Source organism: Pteropus vampyrus, unplaced genomic scaffold (genome assembly GCF_000151845.1).
Source record: "Pteropus vampyrus isolate Shadow unplaced genomic scaffold, Pvam_2.0 Scaffold461, whole genome shotgun sequence".
In the NCBI taxonomy this organism is placed as follows: domain Eukaryota; kingdom Metazoa; phylum Chordata; class Mammalia; order Chiroptera; family Pteropodidae; genus Pteropus; species Pteropus vampyrus.
Genome location: NW_011889242.1, coordinates 1,582,647 through 1,602,772, shown reverse-complemented (window position 1 = coordinate 1,602,772; position 20,126 = coordinate 1,582,647). Strand labels below are relative to the sequence as shown.

The following is a 20,126-nucleotide window of genomic DNA, read 5'->3' as shown; positions in this document are numbered from 1 at the left end:
GAGAAATAAAGATTGAAAAATTTCCAAATTTGGTGAAAACTATAACCTAGAGATACAAGGAGTTCAATAAATGGCAAGTACAGGAAAATGAAGGAGTCTGTACCAAGGGACATCACAACCAATTTGCTCAAAACTGATAACTAATACATAGGAAATCCTAAAAGCAACCAGAGGAAAACAAGGCATGTTATGTACAAAGGAATGAAGGTGAGCATGACAGCAGATTTCTTGTAAGTGAAGAGATAGTGGAGAAACATCTTTTTTTTTTTCCATTCAGTACCTTAAATTTTCAATGTAGAATTCTATATTCCATGAAAATATATTTCAAGAACCAAAGCAAAAATGAAGATGTTTTCACACATATAAAAGCTGAAAGAATTTATTATCAGCACATCTGCACTGCTGAAAATGTTAGAGGAAATCACTTAGGCAAGAGGAGAATGATACTTTTTTATGGAAAAATGAAGGGAAATATGAATCAATACAAAGGAATAAAGAACACCAGAAACAACTACGTGGGTAAATATATGATATTTTTCTATTTAGACATATTTAAAAGATTGTTTAAACACAAATAATAACAGTGTGCTGTGGGGTCTATAACATATGTATAAGTAAAGCATATGACAATAATAGCATAAAAACTATCAGAGGAATAGCAGCATTATTCAAAGATAACCCATATGGCCACTGGATAAACAAAATGTGGTATATACATACAGTGGAATTGTATTCAGCCTTAAAAAGAAAGGAAATTCTGACATATGCTACAACTTGGATATACCTTGAAGACATTATGATAAGTGAAATAAGCCAGACACAAAATGACAAATATTGTGTGTTTCTACCTATATGGGGTACCTAGAATACTCAAATTTGTAGAGCAAGAAAGTAGATTAGTGGTTACCAGGGGCTGGGGCAGTGGGAATTATTATTTAATGTGTACAGAGTTTCCGTTTGGGATACTGAAAACGTTCTGAAGATGGAAGGTGGTGGTAGTTGCACAACAATGTGAATGTACTTAATGCCATGGAATTTCACACCTAAAAGTGATTAAGATGGTAAATTTTGTGTTATGTACATTTTACCACAATTAAAACAACAATAAACCACTGAACTGCAAAATAAAATCCAGGAGGGGAGAAAAGGAAGTATGCTGTTGTGGGTTTCTTATACTATTTGTGAAGTGATGTAATATCAGTTGAAGTCAGACCATGATACATTAAGAATGTATACTATAAACCTAAAATAACCACTCAATGACAAAACGAGCATACAAAGGATTATAAAAAAATTAAAAATAGGAAGCTGTCAGAAAAAAAGATAAAAGGAAATGAATAGCAAGATGATAGACATAAATCTAATCATACATATGCCAAAACTTATCAGTTTGTACTAGTAATGTGTATTGTTTATCATACGTTGATTATATGTTAACCCAGCTGTTAATAAACAAGGAGGATGTAGGTCACTCCTGAGAGGCTGAACTGTTCAGAGTTGGTGTGTTTGAGCGTTCTTTGTATGTGTGTCTGTGTGTGTGTGCCAGGTGTGACTCTCAAATGAGAAGAAGGTTTTTCTCACAAAACATTCAAGAATTCGTCCAAAGTTAAGGAAACTTTACATTTATTTGGATAATATTCAGCTGAAAACATTTCAGGAATTTTTTATTTTGAATAACCTTCACAGCCATTTTATGACCCACTGGAGATAATCAGTCTAATTGTGTTGTGTAGCCGTGCCAAGACTGGACTCTGAATACTTGGTTGCTTCAAAATATCAGACTCAGTGACAAAAGACAAGGAAGGGGGGCTAGAGGCTCACTCAGGCTCTGCAGGGAGTTCCAACCAGGATCTCCACAAGTTTTGAGCACTTATTTTTGAACAAATGGAGAGAGGGACAATCCTGATTTTTTATTGTCATTGTATTAAAATAACCAGCCAGATTTCTCTGTAGTCCTGGGTGATGGTGAAGTACACAAGTTTGGAGTTAGAAAGATATTCATCCTGGTTCTGCCTGCTCCTATGTGACCCTAGGCAAGACATTTATTATCTGTGCCTCAGTTTCCTTATTTGTAAAATTAGGATGATAATGATAATACCTACCCCACTGGGCTGAGAATTAAATGAGGAAATACATGTAAAACACTTAAAACTGTGCAGGCTTATTGTTAGAATACAATGATCACTTAAGAAAATGTTAATATATTTATTCTTTCATTTATTGAGCAGTTACTATATGTAGCTTTGTGCTAGATAATGAGTATAATGATGAATAAAATAGACACGGAGTGGGCCCTCATAAAGCAGGACCTTGTACTATTTCTTGCTCAGGAAGGGTAGAAAACTAGATTCACAGAGAAGTATGATTACCAACTGGGGTAGAATAACTAAGTAAAAATGTGAGTTTCTGAGTTATTCTCTGGAGTCAAGGAAAGCTTTGCTGAGGAAATGATATTGGAGCTGATATGTAAGAGTTGAGGAGGTAAGTTAATGAGGTGAAGGAATAAAGGTAAGAGAATATATACCAGGCAGAAGAACATCACATGCAAAGGTCCTGAAGCAAGGAGGAGCATGGCACTTTAGAAGAGTTTTAAAAATGAGTGTGGAGCTCAGAGTTTAAGTTAGCAATTGGCCTGTGATGAATCTGGAAAGGACTAGCTCATGCTGGGTCTGGAAGCCATGGTATGAGATGTCAGTCTTTTATTTCAGATCAGCAGGAAGCCATTGGAAGATTTTAAGCAAGGGAATGATAAAATCAGATTTGCATTTAGAAAAATAATCATTTTGGCTACTGAGTGGGAAGCAGATTGGAAGGGAAGGACCAAGCAAAGATGAGGGAAGAGAGTTACGATGTTGGAATAGATGAGAGATTATGGCATCTGGGACTAGGGTGGTAGCATGTGAAGGTGTAAAGCTTTTGTGTACTATTAAAATTAATTTGGTATTAATCCCAGCTGGGTTGTGATAAAATGTTAATTGTAATCCTGAGGGAAGCCACTAAGAAAATAACTAAATATATATACTTATATATATAACTAAATATATGTAACTAAATATTATATATGTATGCCAAGAGAATTAAAGCAGTATCCTAGAAAATATCTTTTTAACACAAAAGAAGGCAGTGATAGAGGAATGAAAAAGATTTAAGACATATAGAAAAATGACATGTGTAAATCCTGCCATATTATTTATTATATTACATAAAAATGGATCGAATACTTCAATAAAACAGCAGAGTATGCAGGATGCATTTTAAAAAAACATAATCCAGCAATATGCTCCCTATAAAAGACACATTTTAGACTGAAAGATGCAATAGAATAAAAGTAAAGGATGGAAATAATATACCATACAGTTAGAAACAATTGAAGAGCTGGAGTGGCTATACTAATTTTAAACAAAATAGACTTTAAGACAACATTTTTTGCAAGAGGGACATTTGATGATAATGAAAGTGTCAGTTTACCAAGAAGTTATAACAATCATAAACATATATGCACCTAAAAATAGATCCTCAAAATGTATGGTGCAAAAACTGTCTGATTGAAAGGAGAAATAGTTCAATAATAATTGTCGAAGACTTCAGTATCTCACTTTCAATAATGAATGGAATAATTAGGGAGAAGATCAATAATGAAATGGAAAACTTTCACAACACAACAAATGAACTACACCAAATAGATATCTATGGAATACTCCATGTAACAGCAGTAGAGTATGTATTCTTCTCAAATGCACACTGATTATTCTCCAGAAGAGATCATATGTTAGACCACAACAATAAATTTAAAACGATTGAAATAATACAAAATATGTTCTCTAACCTCAATGGATGAAACTGAATATCAATAACAAGGATTTTTTTTTGAAACTGACAAATATGTGTATATTAACAACATACTCCTAAATAAAAATAGGTGAAAGAAATCAAAAAGAAAACTAGAAAATACTTTGAGGTAAATTAAAACCAAAAACTTAATTTGTCAAAATTTAGGCAATGCAGCTAAAGCAGTTTGTACAAAGTAATTTATAGCTGTAAACACCTATATTAAAAAAGAAAAAAAAGAACTCTAATAAACTAACCTTCTACCTTGAGAAATTAGAATAAGAAGACACTGAACTGAAAGCATGTGGAATCAAGGAAATAATACAAATTAGAGAATAATAAATGAAATAGAGAATAGAAAAATAATAGCAAAAATAAAAGAAACCAAAAGTTAGTTCTTTCAAAAGATGAAGATGCGCTGGCATTAAATAGTGGTGATGGTTGCACAACCATGTAAATAAACCAAAAACCACAGAATGGTACACTTTAAAAGGGTGAATTTTATAGTATGTGAATTATATCTCAACAATTTTTTAAAGAATACAAGAAATAAATATGCTGACTAAAAGTGAAAAAAAATACCTTGGTGATGGTGATACAAGATCAAAAAAGTGGCAAATATTTTAATTTCTGAAGGGAACAGATTCAGATTTCTGTCTTGGTTTAATTCCAGTATTCCCACTCTGTTGCAGAGTTCCCATTCTCCCTGTGACATGAATTTCAGGTTCTTAATCTAAAGTTCTCAAAGTCCATTTATTCTTTTCTCAGTTCTCAATCTTGATTTTTTCACTTTATACGAAACATCTTGAATTGACTTGTTTATTTAGCCAGGTCACACTATTTTTAAAGAAATAGTTGCCTGAGGTATAATATTCTTCCTACGTCACTGACCCTGAACTATTTTCGGCTTATTTTAAATGTCATTTTAGATGTAGATACATGAAAATGTGGTTTTCAAAATTCTTCTCTTGTAGTCTGTGCTCCACTAGTGGTTTCCTCTCAGCCTTTGTGCAGGTTTGTCACTAACCTATTGCTCCTTATTCCTCAATGGCCAATTGCATGTGATGTAGTTTAAACATTCTTCCTACTTGTAGAATAATATTTTTTCTTTCTTTCTGTCAGACATCTCCTGAACCTTTTCCTTTTCAACTAATTTCACAGCATCCATTTCCCATGCCAGTTCCCTTGTGGCAGGCAAGGGCTGGGTTAGTATCTTATGGTACCTGTGATAACAGAAATGTTGGGCAGTGTGTACCAAACTGTCGTCTATCAAATGTAAGCCCTCCAAAATGTTCTGTGTGGAGAGGGTCTGGGACTAACTAACTTTAGGAAATGCCATTTATGCCTCTGCTTATGGCGGCCCCACTGCTGTGTCCTCTGTCAAAGGCTCGAGTAAGTCCTATGATAAAGAACCTGTTGAAACTGTTTAGCTTCAAGCTCCCCAAACTTTTTGCGAAGGAACCCTCTTTCTGAGTTATGTCAACTCCCATACAGTGGACATATGTTTGTGGAACACAGCGTGGGAAATGTTGACCCTGATGCTCTCTGAGGTTGGCTCCATATAGGGCTCTAGTCTGTTCGTTAGCTGGTGGTGCTTCCCTTAAAAGTCACATGGGCCTGGCATGGCAGGAATGAGGCACTGGACAAGTTACTTTCAGTGGAGGAAGATGGCTGTGTTAGTCGGGGTTCTTCAGAGAAACAGAACCAATAGGATGTGTGTGTGCGTGTATAGAGACAGAGGCAGAGAGAGAAATGACTCACATGAATGCGTGGGTTGGCAGGTTCACAATCTGCAGAGCAGGCTGCAGGCTGCAGACCCAGGGAAGGGCTGGCATTGTCGTCCAGGTCCACGGGCTGACTGCTGACAGAATCCCCTCTTCCTCAGGGAAGGTCAGTCTTTTTTCTCTGTAGTCTTTCAACTGAGCGGGGAAGCCCACTCATGTAAGGCGGACAATCTACTTTACTCAAAGCCTATGGACTTGAATGTTAATCTCAGCTAAAAAACACCTTCACAAAAATGTTTAGTATAATGTTTGACCAAGTATCTGTGTAGTGTGGCCCAGCCAAGTAGACACGTGAGACCATTCATCACTGTGGGACAGGCAGTTGTGGTGGTAGTGAACCCTTGGTGGCTATGAGACTCTCAGGAACTGTACCCTGAGGGTATCAGTGGACACTGATACACTGTGCTCAATTTGTCATTTGGCCTTGGCTGCAGCAGTGATGTTTCAAAAGCATTGGCCAGTAGGTCTTACTCATTAAAACATGTTCCGAGATTGCTAACTAGGACGGAGAAGACCATGCCAGGTAATTCTGTGGCATAGGTGTGGTCTGCCATGTTTTCCTCTTGTTGTAACTGACAGAAACTCCTTAGCAATGTAACACATGGAAAAGAAATTAGTATAACCAGGATGAACTGTGAGCTCACATCTCTAATAAATGGAGGTATTTATTATGCTGGGCTCTGGAGGTGAGAATTTGTGTAAGGCTCTTGTTAAGACAACTGCAGAGAAATGGAAAGAACTCCTCAGCAAGTGACTCTGATGACCTGACAAGGCCCTTCCCACTGACCCACTGGGCAAAATTTGGCTCAGCTACTAATTGGTACAATACACACTGAAAGTGAAAAGACTTCCTCTTTTACTGTCTTCAGCTTTGGAGCACTTAGGCTGTTTTTGCATGAAGTTCAGGTTGCTTTGGGATCTCCTCCCAGCCCCCTTTTTGGAGGGTGATTAGAGTCTGAGTCGTGCCCTAAACTGCCCTGCCTGATCCTTGATGAAGCTAGAAGGAGTCAGAAGGTCGATTCTTTAAACAATCTTGTTAAAATTGGTTTGATTTTTTTTTTTTCAGGAAGTTATTTTATGGTAAGCTGGAATTTATCATTGATAAAGGGCTTTTTAAAAAAAGGCAACCGAAAACAGAGCAGGATGTGACAGTATGTATGTTGCTGTGGAAATCATTGAATGAAAAATTTACTTTCTTCTACACCTACTGATCAGAAAAAAGGGAGGCGATAATAAAGTAGGAACAAAGAGGCGACAGAGACTCAGAATGTAATTAACAATCATCAGACAAAGTGGCCACCCAAAGAATTTCTCAAGAGGCTGATTCCACAGATGAAATGACTCCGTCCTCTTTGTCCTGCTTCCCTATGATGCAGGTGAATGTGCAGAGGAAACTTGGGCATCAGAAGCTCTGGGAAGACTCTGATCGGAGCTCCCTGCATAGGGTGAGAGGACACTTTGCGAGTCACATAGAAACCAAGTGCTGGTATTGTGGATGGTACCTAAAGGGGCTTTCCATGCCAGGTTGGTTTAAAGTTCAAAAGCCAAAAACAAGGTATTCTTAAGGTATTCCAGCTCCAATAGATTTCAGAATGTGTTATTTAAAAAGTGTTCTATTAATATTTGAGGACATGGCTCACATATAGAATTAATGGACAGATACTTTACCTATTATTGAGAGCAGTTGGCTCTAAAGTGTTTTATGTCTCCAAATCTTATTCTAATTATATATTCCCTTAAATATAGTAATGGGCAAGTATGGGTCATATTTTTGTTCCCTAATAGTGAGCAGTACTTTTTAATTAAAAGTATAATTTGACTTGACTCTGTGTCTGGTGGAAGCATAACAGATGGAATCACCAACTCATAATTTAGAAAGCTCTTTTCGTCTTACCCCAAGTGCAAAGTTTGTATGCATGGTACAATCATCTGGAAAGCTTTGAAAAATCCCAGTGTCCAGACCAATTAAAACAGAATCTAATGAGTGGGGCCCAGGCATCAGTATTTTTATAACTCCTCAGAGGATTCCAGTGTGCAGAGTTAGAACCACAGATCTAAGTGGTAATAAACTCTGTAGAGCTGGTGGACCTAATACTCAGTAGTACGCTCAATAAAAACCCACCTCTGCCCAGCACCTCTCGGTCCTTCTAGTGCTGTGCTGTCCCTTCTGTGGGGCTGAAAGCTCAGGGTCCCTTCTGCCTTCCTTCCAGCAGGCATGCAGATAAATGTTTACTGATCCACTCTCTGGAATTAAAAAAGCCCGATTTGTAATATTTGCTGATTTCTAAATTCTGTGAATACTCCCAGCATGGTCAATTTCACCCCCCGCTCCCCCAGCGATATGCTACCACTGAGCATGGGGCTGGCAAGAGAGGGGCCGTCAGCTCTCATGGGCCAGTACAAGTCAGTTCCAGCTACCCATGCCTCCTCCTCCTCAGCTTCAGATCTGCTTGCCTTCTTGGTGCCCATCTCCCTCCCTCAGATACCCTGGTCTCTCTCAGATGGCAGCAAGAGTTTTGAGCCACCAAGATAAATGCTTTTCTGCTTGTATGATAGCTGGCTTTTGTGTTTTTTTCTGCTCATACAGCATAATACCTCCTACCACTTAGAGAGTACAGGAAAGCTTTGGAAAACACCAAGGGTCTGTTCCTAAGGCTGGGGATATTTGGGCAGTTGGCCTTCTGGGTTATACTTTATCCTGTGAATCTGACTAAGGTGAATTGCCATAGATCAACTCCTGGGGCCAGAACTGACATGTGAAGATTCTGAACCTGCAGAGTTGAGGACCAGGCTCTGAGTCAGGATAAATCCATCAAGTTAACAGGGGAGCTCTGGGAGGCAGCCTGCTAGCCTTCCAGGGTTGACTCATTCCCACCTCAGTGCAGGTTACATGCCCCAACTTCTCCCTGCTTGTTACAAAGCACTTCCACATGACTTTTCCCCTTGAATTACTCCAACACATCTAGGAAGACCCAGCAGATGCCATCTGCGGGCGAAGAATTCTGCTGACGCTCGGGGAGGTTAAGTGGAGTGACTAACCCAAGCTAGTAAGTGATGGAGGCAGAAATTGAACCCAGAGCTTCTGACCCCAAGTTTCAGTCTCTCACGACACACAGCTTTGATCTGTTGGCCATCTCCACCTGTGCATGGTGCCAGTCAACTTAGACAGAGGGGACTGTGGGGTGAAAAGCATCAGATTTCTGCCTTCTAGTCTTGTGACCCAGCTCTCTACCAGTCTTGCTTTGGAATGATACTTCCCGAAAAGAATGTGGTTTAACAGAGAACAGTTTCTGCTTGGTAAATACTGAGGTGGGGTGAAATACAAATGGTTTGTGTGATATGGATGGCTGATGAGCTGTGATTCTAAAAACAGAATCTGGAGCCACCTCTGTTCCGAACGAATCAAATCTAGAAGACACCTGGGACTCCAAGAAGTGGCTGCAGAAATATGGCTTAAAAGCCCAGAAACTGTCATTTTATGATGTTCTTGCTGAGTGCTCCTTCCGCCACGCTGACGGAGTTGTTGATATAAAAACCAAACCTGAGAATGAGTCCACGCAGACAAATGCGGTAAGTGACGAGCATCCTGCAGGGCTGTGGCCTTCTCTCAGTGCCCTGGGTGGGTGTGGCCTTCATGAGACCAGAGCCCAGGGCAGGACCAAGGTAGAAGGTAGCATAGAGGAAACCGAATGGGGTTTTCACATAGAAGGGTGCCCCTCTGCTTCTCACCATCCGTGGCTCTGAGTTGTGCTTATGGGAGTGGGGATTTAGTCTGAGAATGGTTTCTAGAGATAAGTGAATCATACAATAATTATCCATAAGCCAGGAGCTGGGCTCGTAGAAATTCAGGCATTATGACTCTTAGAATTATTCAACAGTGTGTCAGAAGAGAAGCCCTTTAAGCCCTGATGTTGAATGGAAGAGAGAAATTGCTGGTGAATATGCCCCAAGTAGACATTTCTAGGGTCCGCTTATATTGTCACTGTCTTAAAGATACATCAGTCTAGGGACTGCCAGTCTGTATTTTGTGGATTCATAGTAAATATAAAATCAGATTCTCTAAGGGGTTACAGCCCTAGAAGGGTGGGAAAACTTTTGAAAGCTGTAGTTTCATGGTGCCAGTGGGTCCGAAAGGAATACAGCTTCTCGACTGGCTCACAACGGAAGGATAATGACCTGTTGCAGTGGCTCCTAAACTTTAGTGCAGGAGCCAATGGGTTTGAGGGGGCTGCCAAAAAACTGCATTGATAACAATGCCTAGATGAAGTGAAGCTACTGATCCAAGGGCCACACTTCAAGAAACATTGATGTGTAGAACAGGACACGGAAGACTTTCAGAGCTTAGAATTATGGAAAGACTAGTTTAGAATTCTGGAAAGACTAAAATGTGTCACAATATGAAACAAAAAATTGGGCTGAGAAATATTCTAAATTTGTAAAACTGAAAGAAATCTCTTTTAGAAGATAGTAAAGGCCCAGTTACACACTGTGAAGTGAAAGCTGAAATGCCAGCAACAGAGCAAACAACTGGAAGAGGAAGTCAAGGTCTTTTTCAAATGCAGGCAGCTTTACATATTCCCTAAGGCTCTGATTCAATGTCAAGATTGCCACTGAGATGTCTGTCAATTCAGAGGTGAAAACCCAGTCTCGGACACTCCTTGGGCTATCTGGCCACAGGGCTCCTTATCCTCTGGGGAAGGGCTCTTTCCTTTGGAGTATAACAGCCACATGATGTTGTGTTTTTGCTCTCTCACTGCCATGTGTTGACAAAACTACAAGGAAGAAAATATAAAAATTGAATTAGAAAAATGCAGCACTGACGTAAGACTTGTTTCCTGGTGCAGACACTGGGACACAGAATAATTGCTGCATTACAGGGAAATCTCATTTGTTCGTTTCCTGGCCCAGTACAGTCTTCTGATTTTGTGGACATTATTCAGATATGTCATTAGTTCAGAAAATTATTCATAACTAAATTTTTATTTTTAAAATGCATTAGGCCCTGGATACTGAAAGATATGAATCCCTGTCCATTTGAACATAGCTTACTGTGACAGTGTGGTGGTACACTCAGGCTTATCTCTAATACTGATTTTCTCTTTGTTCTTTCTTGACAGTTTTAAATGAAATTTTATGGGGGCAATTTGACAAATCAGGCTTACAAATAGGAAATTTCACCTCAAATTTCTTGTGCTAACAAATAATAATACACTGAAAGTTGAGAAGTATATAGTACAGCTGCCCTCTTTCACAATGATGAAAAGGGGACCATTTTTTTACTATTTGGGGCTACATATCCGAAACTGGATTTATGACTAAAATTGTGATGTATATAAGGTAGGGAGAAACTGAGGCTGTGAAATAGGTCAAGATCCCTCCCACTGTCTAGGACTCCCTAACCTTTTAACTCTAAAAACTGGTTGGTAGGTATGGATCTAGGAAACTCTACATCTATGACAAAAAAGGCCTTGCTGTGCAGCATTTCTAAGATAAACGACCAGGTGGGAGGAGGAGACAAAAATATATTTCTAATTAGGGCATTTTAGGCAACATCTAGTAACTTAATATTTTGGGGCACCCATGAAGTCTTATTCATGGTTATTTATGCTGCTTGTGTACAAAGCCAGCCCTGATGTTCAAAAAGCCACGCTAGTCTCACTATTTATTCCTCTAACAAATATTTATTGACCCTTTACTATGTACTAGGCAGTGTGGTTTGGTGGAACGTGCACCAGATTTGGAATGAGAAGACCTGGGTGTGAATGCTATTTCTACCCGTTACTAATTATGGACTAGTGAGCAAATAATTTGACTTATTTGAGTCTCACTCTCATATCTGTAATGTGAGTGGTGTTAAAGTCCAAATTAAAAAATGCATATCTGAGTACAGTGCCTGGCGCTCAGGAGACGCCCAGTAGACATTACCTTCCTCCTTCCCGTTATTGCAAACATGGTGAATCAGAAATAGACATTTATGGAATGCCCATGTGCTTTAGATAAAAGATGAATATTTGTGCTCTCATGAGAAAAAGTCTTAGGGCCTCAGAGAGGTTAGGCAACTCACCTGCTATCCAAGGTTGAACTCAGCTCTGCTTTGCTCTCACACTGTGCTTTTCTTTATCATTTTGACACTCTCCTGCCTGACATCTGTATTCACATAACTTTCTAGTTGGGAGTGCCCAAGGCACAGCTGGGAGATTCCATGTGATGGGGTTGAGAGTAGGGAGAACTCTCTTGGGTGCTATCCCCGGGAACGGGGTGAGAATGAGAGAGTGGACATCCTTCTCCTTCCATCTTTGCTCTGAGGTGAAGCAGTGGTTCTCTCTCCACTGCCTGGGCCACAGCAGGGCCAGTCTCTTCGTGCCCTCAGCCCTGTTCTCACCAGTCACCGCCAGACCCCTGAATCTCATCCCCGAGTGGCTCGGACCTCCCTTCCAAGCCTCCTCCTCTATTCCTCCCTGACTCCTAGAAGCCCTGCACCATGCCCTCCAGAGCTAGAAGTCATAAGCAATCCCCCTAGAACCTCAGGTGCTCTGAGATGTTTCCTTCACTTGCTTGTCTGAGTTCTCTCTCTTGAGAACCCTGGTTTTTCTCCCAGCATCCTGTGGCCCAGAGGTGGCTTCCTTGCTCTTCTTTGCTGTTTCTTGATCCTTCTCCCACCCTCTTCCTATGTTATCAGAAAGTACCACCCACTACACCTCCTGTGGCTGTCACCTACTGAGCCCCAGGTCATCTCTGTCAATCCTTTGTGAAGCCTCCGACAGTAAACTTCTGGCTCACTGTCACTGGCTTCAACTGTTTTAAGTCTTAGTGATGTCAGTCACATGAGGATGGCACATCCCTTACCCTGACCTTTCGTTTCTCCGACATCCTCCAACAACTTTCTCCTCCACTCCATGTCTCCCCTTCCTGTTGTAGGCATACCCTTGGTCTTGTAATCATAACCCACTTCATTGATTCCAAAGATCCACAATCTGACCACTTTTTTTAGGTCATTAATTCCACCAATCTTTCAACCCTGCTGGGATGTAGAATTTGTTTCTACCACCTTTTCTCTGTCTCCTCTATCCTCAGTCCTTCTCGTATGTCCTCAACTATGTTTTCTCTCACATTATTGCGCTCCTCTGGCAAAATCTCAACCCTGGTTAAATCTCAACTTACTGCCTTTTCTGCTTTATACCTGTGCAGTTGACTGCAGTGGAAGAAACTGGAGAAAAACACACAGTCACAATGCTTGGTTTCACTTTAAATCCATGACTTCTAACTTCTAACTTTGTGCTGCCCTATAATCTCACTGCGCTCTCCCAATCCACTCAGACTCTCATTTTGCAAGATGTCTACCTTCTTCTTCCTCTTCAAACTTCAACACCTTCACCTCCATGCTCTCTGTCAGCAGGTGACCTTGCCTTCTATTTCACTGAATGTGGAAGTGAACATCCACGAACACCTGCCTCCATCTTACAAATCTCCCATCATCTGCACCTGTATGTTCTACTCTTATTTCTTCTAGGATGGCTATACTGTCCTAGCTTCTGTCCAAGGCCAGCACCTCCATGTGTGCACTGATACCCATTTGGTCCCTCACTTGTTCTTTCTCCCTTTTCTATTCCACATCATCAATATTGCCCTCATCTCCAGACCTTTCCCATCAGCATGCAAACATAGTGTTATTTCTCCCATATTAAAAATACAGCGTTTGACCCCCTGTTGCCTCTGTCTGTACCTCATTAGCCTCGTTTCTCTTCTCCTCTTTAGAATTTAACTCCACATTCCCCCTCTAAAATTCTGTGGTTTCCCCATGTTCTGTTGAACACACTCTAGTCAGGCAAAGGCCCCCCTCCACCAAAACCCACTCATACCTGAATAGCTAAATCCAGGTGTTGATTCTCAGTCTCTTTCTTAGTTGGCCTAATATCAACATTTGATATAGTTGGTTACCTCCTTGAAGTTTTTTTACTTGCAGAAAATACCTCTCCTGTGTTTCTTCCTACCTCACTGCTATTTTTTTCTCAGCCTTCTTTGTTACTTCTTTCCCATGTCCCCAACCTCTAAATGCCGAAAGTGCCATCCTCAGACCTCGTTTTCATCCACACTCATTGTCTAGGTGTTACCCACTGGATACACTATCTTCTCTGGGGTACAGATGGGATTGTGCATTTCTTTCTGAGCATCGTTTGTGACGTCTAGCACAAATAGGTCACATTTGGTCGAACCGACAGTTGAATGAATTTACCATGGGAGTGCGTGCTAAGGGCTGAGTAAATAAGGCAGAGATGGAGATGCCATCTGGAGACTTTTCTTCTTTGTATGGTTTCTGAATGGCTTCTGTTCTTTGCCCTTTCCTTAGGAGACCAAAAAGAAAACAGTCCATGCAAAATACTGTAGCAGATTTATCCACGCTCCTTGGAAGGATGGGAGCTTGGTCCATGTCTGCATCACCAAGGAGAAGTGCACATGGTACAGTGAGAGGATTCACGCAGTCCTGGCCCAGATCCAGAGGAGGTTGGTGTGTTTATGGGAGGGTACAAATGATCTAGTCTCTCTTGAAATTCAAGTCTGCTCGACCTCTTGGTAAAAGCTTAACCAAGAGAAATGGCCAATAAGCGTATTAAGTTAAGTTTGCCACCTGATGGTCTGCCAATGGCCTCTTTGTTAATAACAGAGGGTGCTGTTTGTGTTCAGGTTCCAAGCTGCCTTGGTGCCAGTGCAGACTCTTGAAAACAACAAACAAAGGTTGTGTATCATTGGGGTAGCTAAGGAGAAGGCTGCTGCCCATGTCTTGCATTTCTTGTGGGCCACTGGTATATTGAGGCTGTATTACACCTGTCTTCTGTACTCTCAAATATTACATTTCAGGACAGCTTTTACAATGTGAAATATTTGAATACAATGCAAGAATATATATATGTATGTATGTAGTTTAGAAATCAGCTAAAAATAACTTCATGTGATCCCTCTCAACTCTGCTGTTTCATAAAGTGTGGTGATGCTAATGAATCTGGTGTACTAACACTGTGACTTCAACTTCGGCCCCATGAGGATGATCTACCTTCATGCTTTTACCTCCTGATGCCAGGGGACAGCTTTAGACCACAAAGACCAAATCCATTTAGGTGCATGGGCTCTGAGGTCAGATAGAAATGGATTCTAATCCAGCTCTGCCACTTGCTGTGTGACCTGAGACAAGTTAGTTAGTGTTTTTGTGTATCAACTTCCTCATTTATACAGTGGGAATAATAGTGCCATTTATCAATATATTCTATGGATTAGATGAGATACTAAATCTAATGAGTCTAGGCTAGTACCCAGCCTGCAGTAGCCACTTGGAAATGAGAATTCCCTCCCTCCTTGTGTGTTTTCTGTTACAAAGCCACAAGATGCACAGCCTTGTCTGCCACCATATTAACTTTCCAGAGCCCCAGCTTCTCAGAACCCAGCCAGTAATGAATCACTCAGATAAAGTAAGCTTTGTATCTGGAGTCTCCTTTGTTTATACTTTTACAGTTGACTTTTGGGGAGAGTAATTTGGATTTCAGCTCTGGGAAAAAGGATGCTGTTTAAAAGATACTCTACCTGGCAGCTGCTGGGTCTGTTTGACCCCCTCCTCCCACCAGGTGTCAAGGCTCTCTGCGAAGTTTTCTCTCCTCTATTTCCCAGAAGACTCTGTGGCAAACTGGTATCATCTCTCCCTTAAATGTTTGTAGAATTCATCACTGAAGCCTGGAGTTTTTCTTTGTCAGAAAGTTTTTAACTATGTATTCAATTTCTTTAAATGCACATAGAAATTATGTTGGTAATTTATGTCATCTTCATTTTCTAATCAGCTTGGCTAGAGATTGTCCATTTTATCCATCTTTTCAAAGAACCAACTTTTGGTTTTATTTTTTTTTCTCTATAGGGTTTTCTTTCTATGTCATTGTTTTTACTCTCATCTTTTTGTTTCCTTTTTCCTCCTTACTTTGGGTTTAAGTTTCTTAAGATGAATGCTTAGATCACCTATTTGAGACTTTTCTTTCTTTCTAATATAAGCATTTAATTTTATAAATTTTCCTCTGATTGCCACTTTAGCCACCTCTCACAAATTTTGATATGTCGTATTTCATTTCATTCAATCCTCTGTATTTGTCCTACAAATTCAAGTTGTCTAGGCCTTGCAGAACTCAACTCAGTTTCAAATAATTTTTTCCTCTGCACTTCCTCCTTCCTCAGGCTTTGCGTGTAGCCACACACTTAATTTACATCCTGTCATGGGAGCCTGAGCCTTGATCCCAGAAGCAGTCTTGTTCATACAGCCACCTGATGCTTGGTTGTTATAGGGAGCTGGGGTTGCTTGATACTGTCCATAAGCTTCAGAAATGTGCTGGCATCACTGGCTAGACTGCATTCAACAGGGCTGGGAGAGCAAATGGCCTGAGTCAGAGCTGAGGGCTTCATACGCTCAGATGACTGGCGGTAATTTACTTTTGGCTTCAAAACCCAGTACTGAATTGATTTTTCTGTCCTATTGATTTTCCTAGTTTTGTTTTACTTAGATTGATGATGGACAGTGGAGGGGGGCTGATGAGACAGCCAGCCTAAATATAGGATTTTCCACAGAAACCCCTGAAAGTGAGTAATCGACTCACAGAAGATTGTGTGTAAACAATACAAAACAGACCTGGCCTCCATACACGTATCATTCAGTTCTTAGGAAGATGCTCTTGTTGCCATTGGCTTTATCCATTCACTTGCAACCTATTTCCTGCCTAGGATTAAATGGCTACAGGATGGGAGTCAAATCCTTTTTGGAAAAGTGCGGAACGATTGCATCTATGTCCTCGTTGATACGTCTCACTCAATGAAAGACAAATTGGTCTTCGTGAAGGACAAGATTATCCAGTTCATACAGGTTAGATGGAGCCATCAGTTCATGCATTTGTGGGCCTGTGTGTATCATGGGTACATCTCCACCATGGTCAAGGGAGAGGCACAGGCGAGTTTTGCACACAGAAGTCCACAGGAAAGCCATTTAGGGGAAAGCTCCCTCCTGCCGTTAGAGAACCTTCAGTTCTCCTTTGAAAGCAGAGCTCTCTTCAGCAGATCCCTTCTATTAACTCATGCGTTGCTTAGGGAATTTCTCTGTCCATTGCTTCAGGTTTTCTTTCTTCTGAAGTCTGCTGTGTGCACACACTTCCATGGTTTGCCAGATATGTATCAGCTCAGCGTTTGAATGTGAACTTCAGCATTTATGAGGGTGCTGTGTGCCCTGGCCCCAGCACTGAGGTGTGGGAGGGGGGCAGGCTGGTGATTAGGAGTGTCCCCTTCTTACTGCACCTGTGCTGCCTCTGAGTTGTGGGTCCTGAAGCCACGGCCCACATTTCCTAACTCCGAGTTTCCACACCCAGAAGCGGGGATCGCTGGTGGTGCTGATGTGAGTATTAACCACAGAAAATAATCGTGGGGAGTGTTGACAACTACAAAACACAGCTTCTAATTTGGTAGACCTCTGCTGGAGAAATATGGGCTCTTGGAAGGCAAGTGAATAGATATGTAACGGAATAATGGCCTCACCAAAACGAGGGTGACCTAAATGTGACACTGTGTTGGGTTTCCTTTCCTTTAAGCATGTTGGATTTAGTGTGCATATTTGGTATACCATCAATATCAGCATTAAAGACATTTAATGTCATTATATATATAAACTTATATGTATATGTGATATATATAATATATACTTATACATATTTACACTTGTAAAGATTTAGTATCCAAACTGTGTGTAAATTTTACTTAAATGCCTTTTGTACTAGAAAAGACTTTCTCTATTGAATGTAATTTTTAGCTTCTAGACTGAAAACATATCATAGTGATTTAAATTTATCAAAACATCACCTGTCATAAAATTTTCTTTCATTTGAGTGGTTTTATGGTTAAATAATAATTGTCTCTTACAGGAACAGCTGAAATATAAAAAGAAATTCAATTTTGTGCAGTTTGATGCTCAGGCAGTTGCTTGGCAGGAAAAACTTGTTGAAATTGATGAAGATAATTTGAAAGGGGCTCAGTCATGGGTGAGAGACATTAAGGTAAGATGGAAGGGGGTCTGGGAGAAGCAGTTTGACTTGATCGCCTGCTGAGGTTGTCATGGCAGAGAAATTCTTGAGGAAGTGCTCTGAGCCCCAAGCATGGTGGTAGCTTCACACAGACGCTCATTTGTTTACAAAGGTTACATTAATCCACTCCCCTTAGTGTTTTAACTGCTCCTCCCACAGGTGTGGAGGCTTTGCTTTTCCCTTTTTCTTTCCCCAGCTGTCCCTAAGGGCGCCATGTTCAAGCCTTCTCCCCTCTTCCCCACCACACACAGATTAAGGCTTTTGTTTTGCAGGGGAGACAGGAAGGGCCTCTGTGGAGATGTATGTGTTGCTCTCTCGCTGTCCTGCATCATGAAGGGGACTCCCTGGGACTCTCCCTATCTTTTCTGTGAGCGTCCTGTGGGGCCTGTGGTGGCAAAGCCTTGGAGAGAATGCAGACTCCTCTCTAGTCGTGGTCTCCGGGCTTTTACCTGTCACCAGTGTACACCTGGGCGGCCTCTACCAGTTCACCAGTTACCCCAGCCAAACTCTCCTTATGAGTGTCTGGCTGTGTCCTGCCCAGGAAGCCATCACTTGCATTATGCCAGATTCTGCAGGTGCCCGTCTCCCCCATATTTGGGGCCAGTTGGTTACCCTGTGACCTGAGCACTCCGATGGGTGTAATAGCAGTTACATGCTTGCTGACTTGCTGGCTTTCTTTTTATCGTGAGTTTCAGAGTAACATTCTTGCCAGTGCTCTGCATCTCTGAGCAGAAACTGCAGTAGGAGTTTTTAAAATTTGCAGTTTCTTTGCTATACATGCAGATAGCTAGTGATATCACCTTCGTGTCTGCCGAATTCTGGGTGTCACGAGTCAATCCTGGTTTGACACAAACCTGATCCCTGCCAGGGTGTACTCAGGCTGCGTGGTTAAGCTGTGCTGACAGCTGAGTGAGCAGTAACTGAGTTAGTGCTTCACACAGAAATACACAAAGATAAAATTGCATGAAGAGTTCTGCCATCAGGACAGGAAGTCCATAGTCTTGGCTTCCTGAGACCGTCAGAGGCTCATGGCACACCAAGGTTTGGCTTCCTGGAATTACTGGGCTTAAATTATTATCTCAATATAATGTTAATTTACCTTTTATTTCACAAGTACTTTTTTGGGGGGAAGCAGAAAATAAATAACACTTGTTTGAGGCCTTTTTTGAGATTCAAGTGTGTGCTTGGCTTCTCTTTCTCTGTCTTCCCTATAGATTGGAAGTTCCACAAACACTCTAAATGCCTTGCAGCTTGCTTTTGCTGATAAAGAAACACAAGCCATCTACCTTCTGACAGATGGCAGACCCGATCAGGTACTTATCAAAGTTGGGGACAAAGAGGAACTCACCAGTGTTCTGAAAGTCAATGCTGAGAATGGTTTTGGGGACCAGAATGGTTTGGGGGAACTTTCAGTTGCTGTCGAAAAGCCGTTGGGAGATATTTCCTTGGCTGAGGGACCCAGAACTGAAGTGAGAAAATATACAGAGGAATCCCTTTGTTTCTCCCCTGAAACACTGAGGAGAATTTATGTGACCATGAATGTCATCTGGTTAGTGTGACACATGCCTGCAGGCCTGGAAACCAACCCCATGTAAGGAGATCTCCGCCTTCCAATGAAGACTGGTTTATATTTTATTATAGACTAAGAGTGAGAAGACTCTTTTTGATTTTTTTCCTTTGGAGATTCTGAATCTAAACATGTCACTGCACAACGTCCTTGGTTTTACCCCTAATTTTAACTTAGTAATCATTTAAACAAAAGCAGGCCTTTCTAGTGGAATGTTCTTTGTTTTGTTTAGCCTGACTGGAAAATATTTGAAAAGTTTTGGTGGTGTCTGTTCATCTTCTTTTGAGCTTTGTGAATGGAAAACTAATGCACTGAGCATTATATAAATACACAGACTTGCAGGCCAGTACAATGTGAATTAACTGCCAAAGTGAATTAGTACCAACTTGTTTCCTTCACCGTGAGGTGTTTGCTTGTGAAGACTGCTAGGCAATTAGTATAAAATATATTCTGTGTCCAATGGTTTAGGGCTTAAACAGCAAAGCAATTGGATTTTACTGCAGCATTAGATTTATTATGACAGACAAGTTCTATGTAAAATGAAATTTTATTTGGAATGATTTTTTTTTACCAATCTCACAGTACTTTCTCTGTGGAAGCAATGTATTGTGCCCTGCTCATGTTCTGTGTGTGGTGTCAAGGTTTGAGGCTACAGAGGTGAATAATATCCCTGCCTTAGGGAAGGTGACATTGGGGAATGTGCTAGATATATGGTTAACTCTCACATGATGTGGGGAGTGGGCTTGCCTATGCCATGAGATGTTTCAGAGCACAGAGTGGTGAATTCTGCTGTGCATGAAGGAGAGATGACAGGCCGTTTCCACTGAGGAGGGAACATTTCAGCTGTGTCTGGAA

The 20,126-nt window shown here is 40.9% G+C and overlaps 1 protein-coding gene across 8 annotated transcripts in view; it reads left to right on the top strand.

Moving 5' to 3' along the window:
- VWA3B (von Willebrand factor A domain containing 3B) overlaps positions 1-20,126 on the top strand; it is a 137,040-nt gene that overhangs the window by 55,512 nt on the left and 61,402 nt on the right. For all 8 annotated transcript variants that reach the window (XM_023524304.1, XM_023524306.1, XM_011381973.2 and 5 more), the window contains 5 exons: positions 8,986-9,182; positions 13,960-14,114; positions 16,362-16,500; positions 17,546-17,677; positions 18,919-19,017. In XM_023524304.1, the coding sequence (XP_023380072.1) occupies positions 8,986-9,182; positions 13,960-14,114; positions 16,362-16,500; positions 17,546-17,677; positions 18,919-19,017 (722 nt within the window). The remainder of the gene's footprint in view (positions 1-8,985; positions 9,183-13,959; positions 14,115-16,361; positions 16,501-17,545; positions 17,678-18,918; positions 19,018-20,126) is intronic.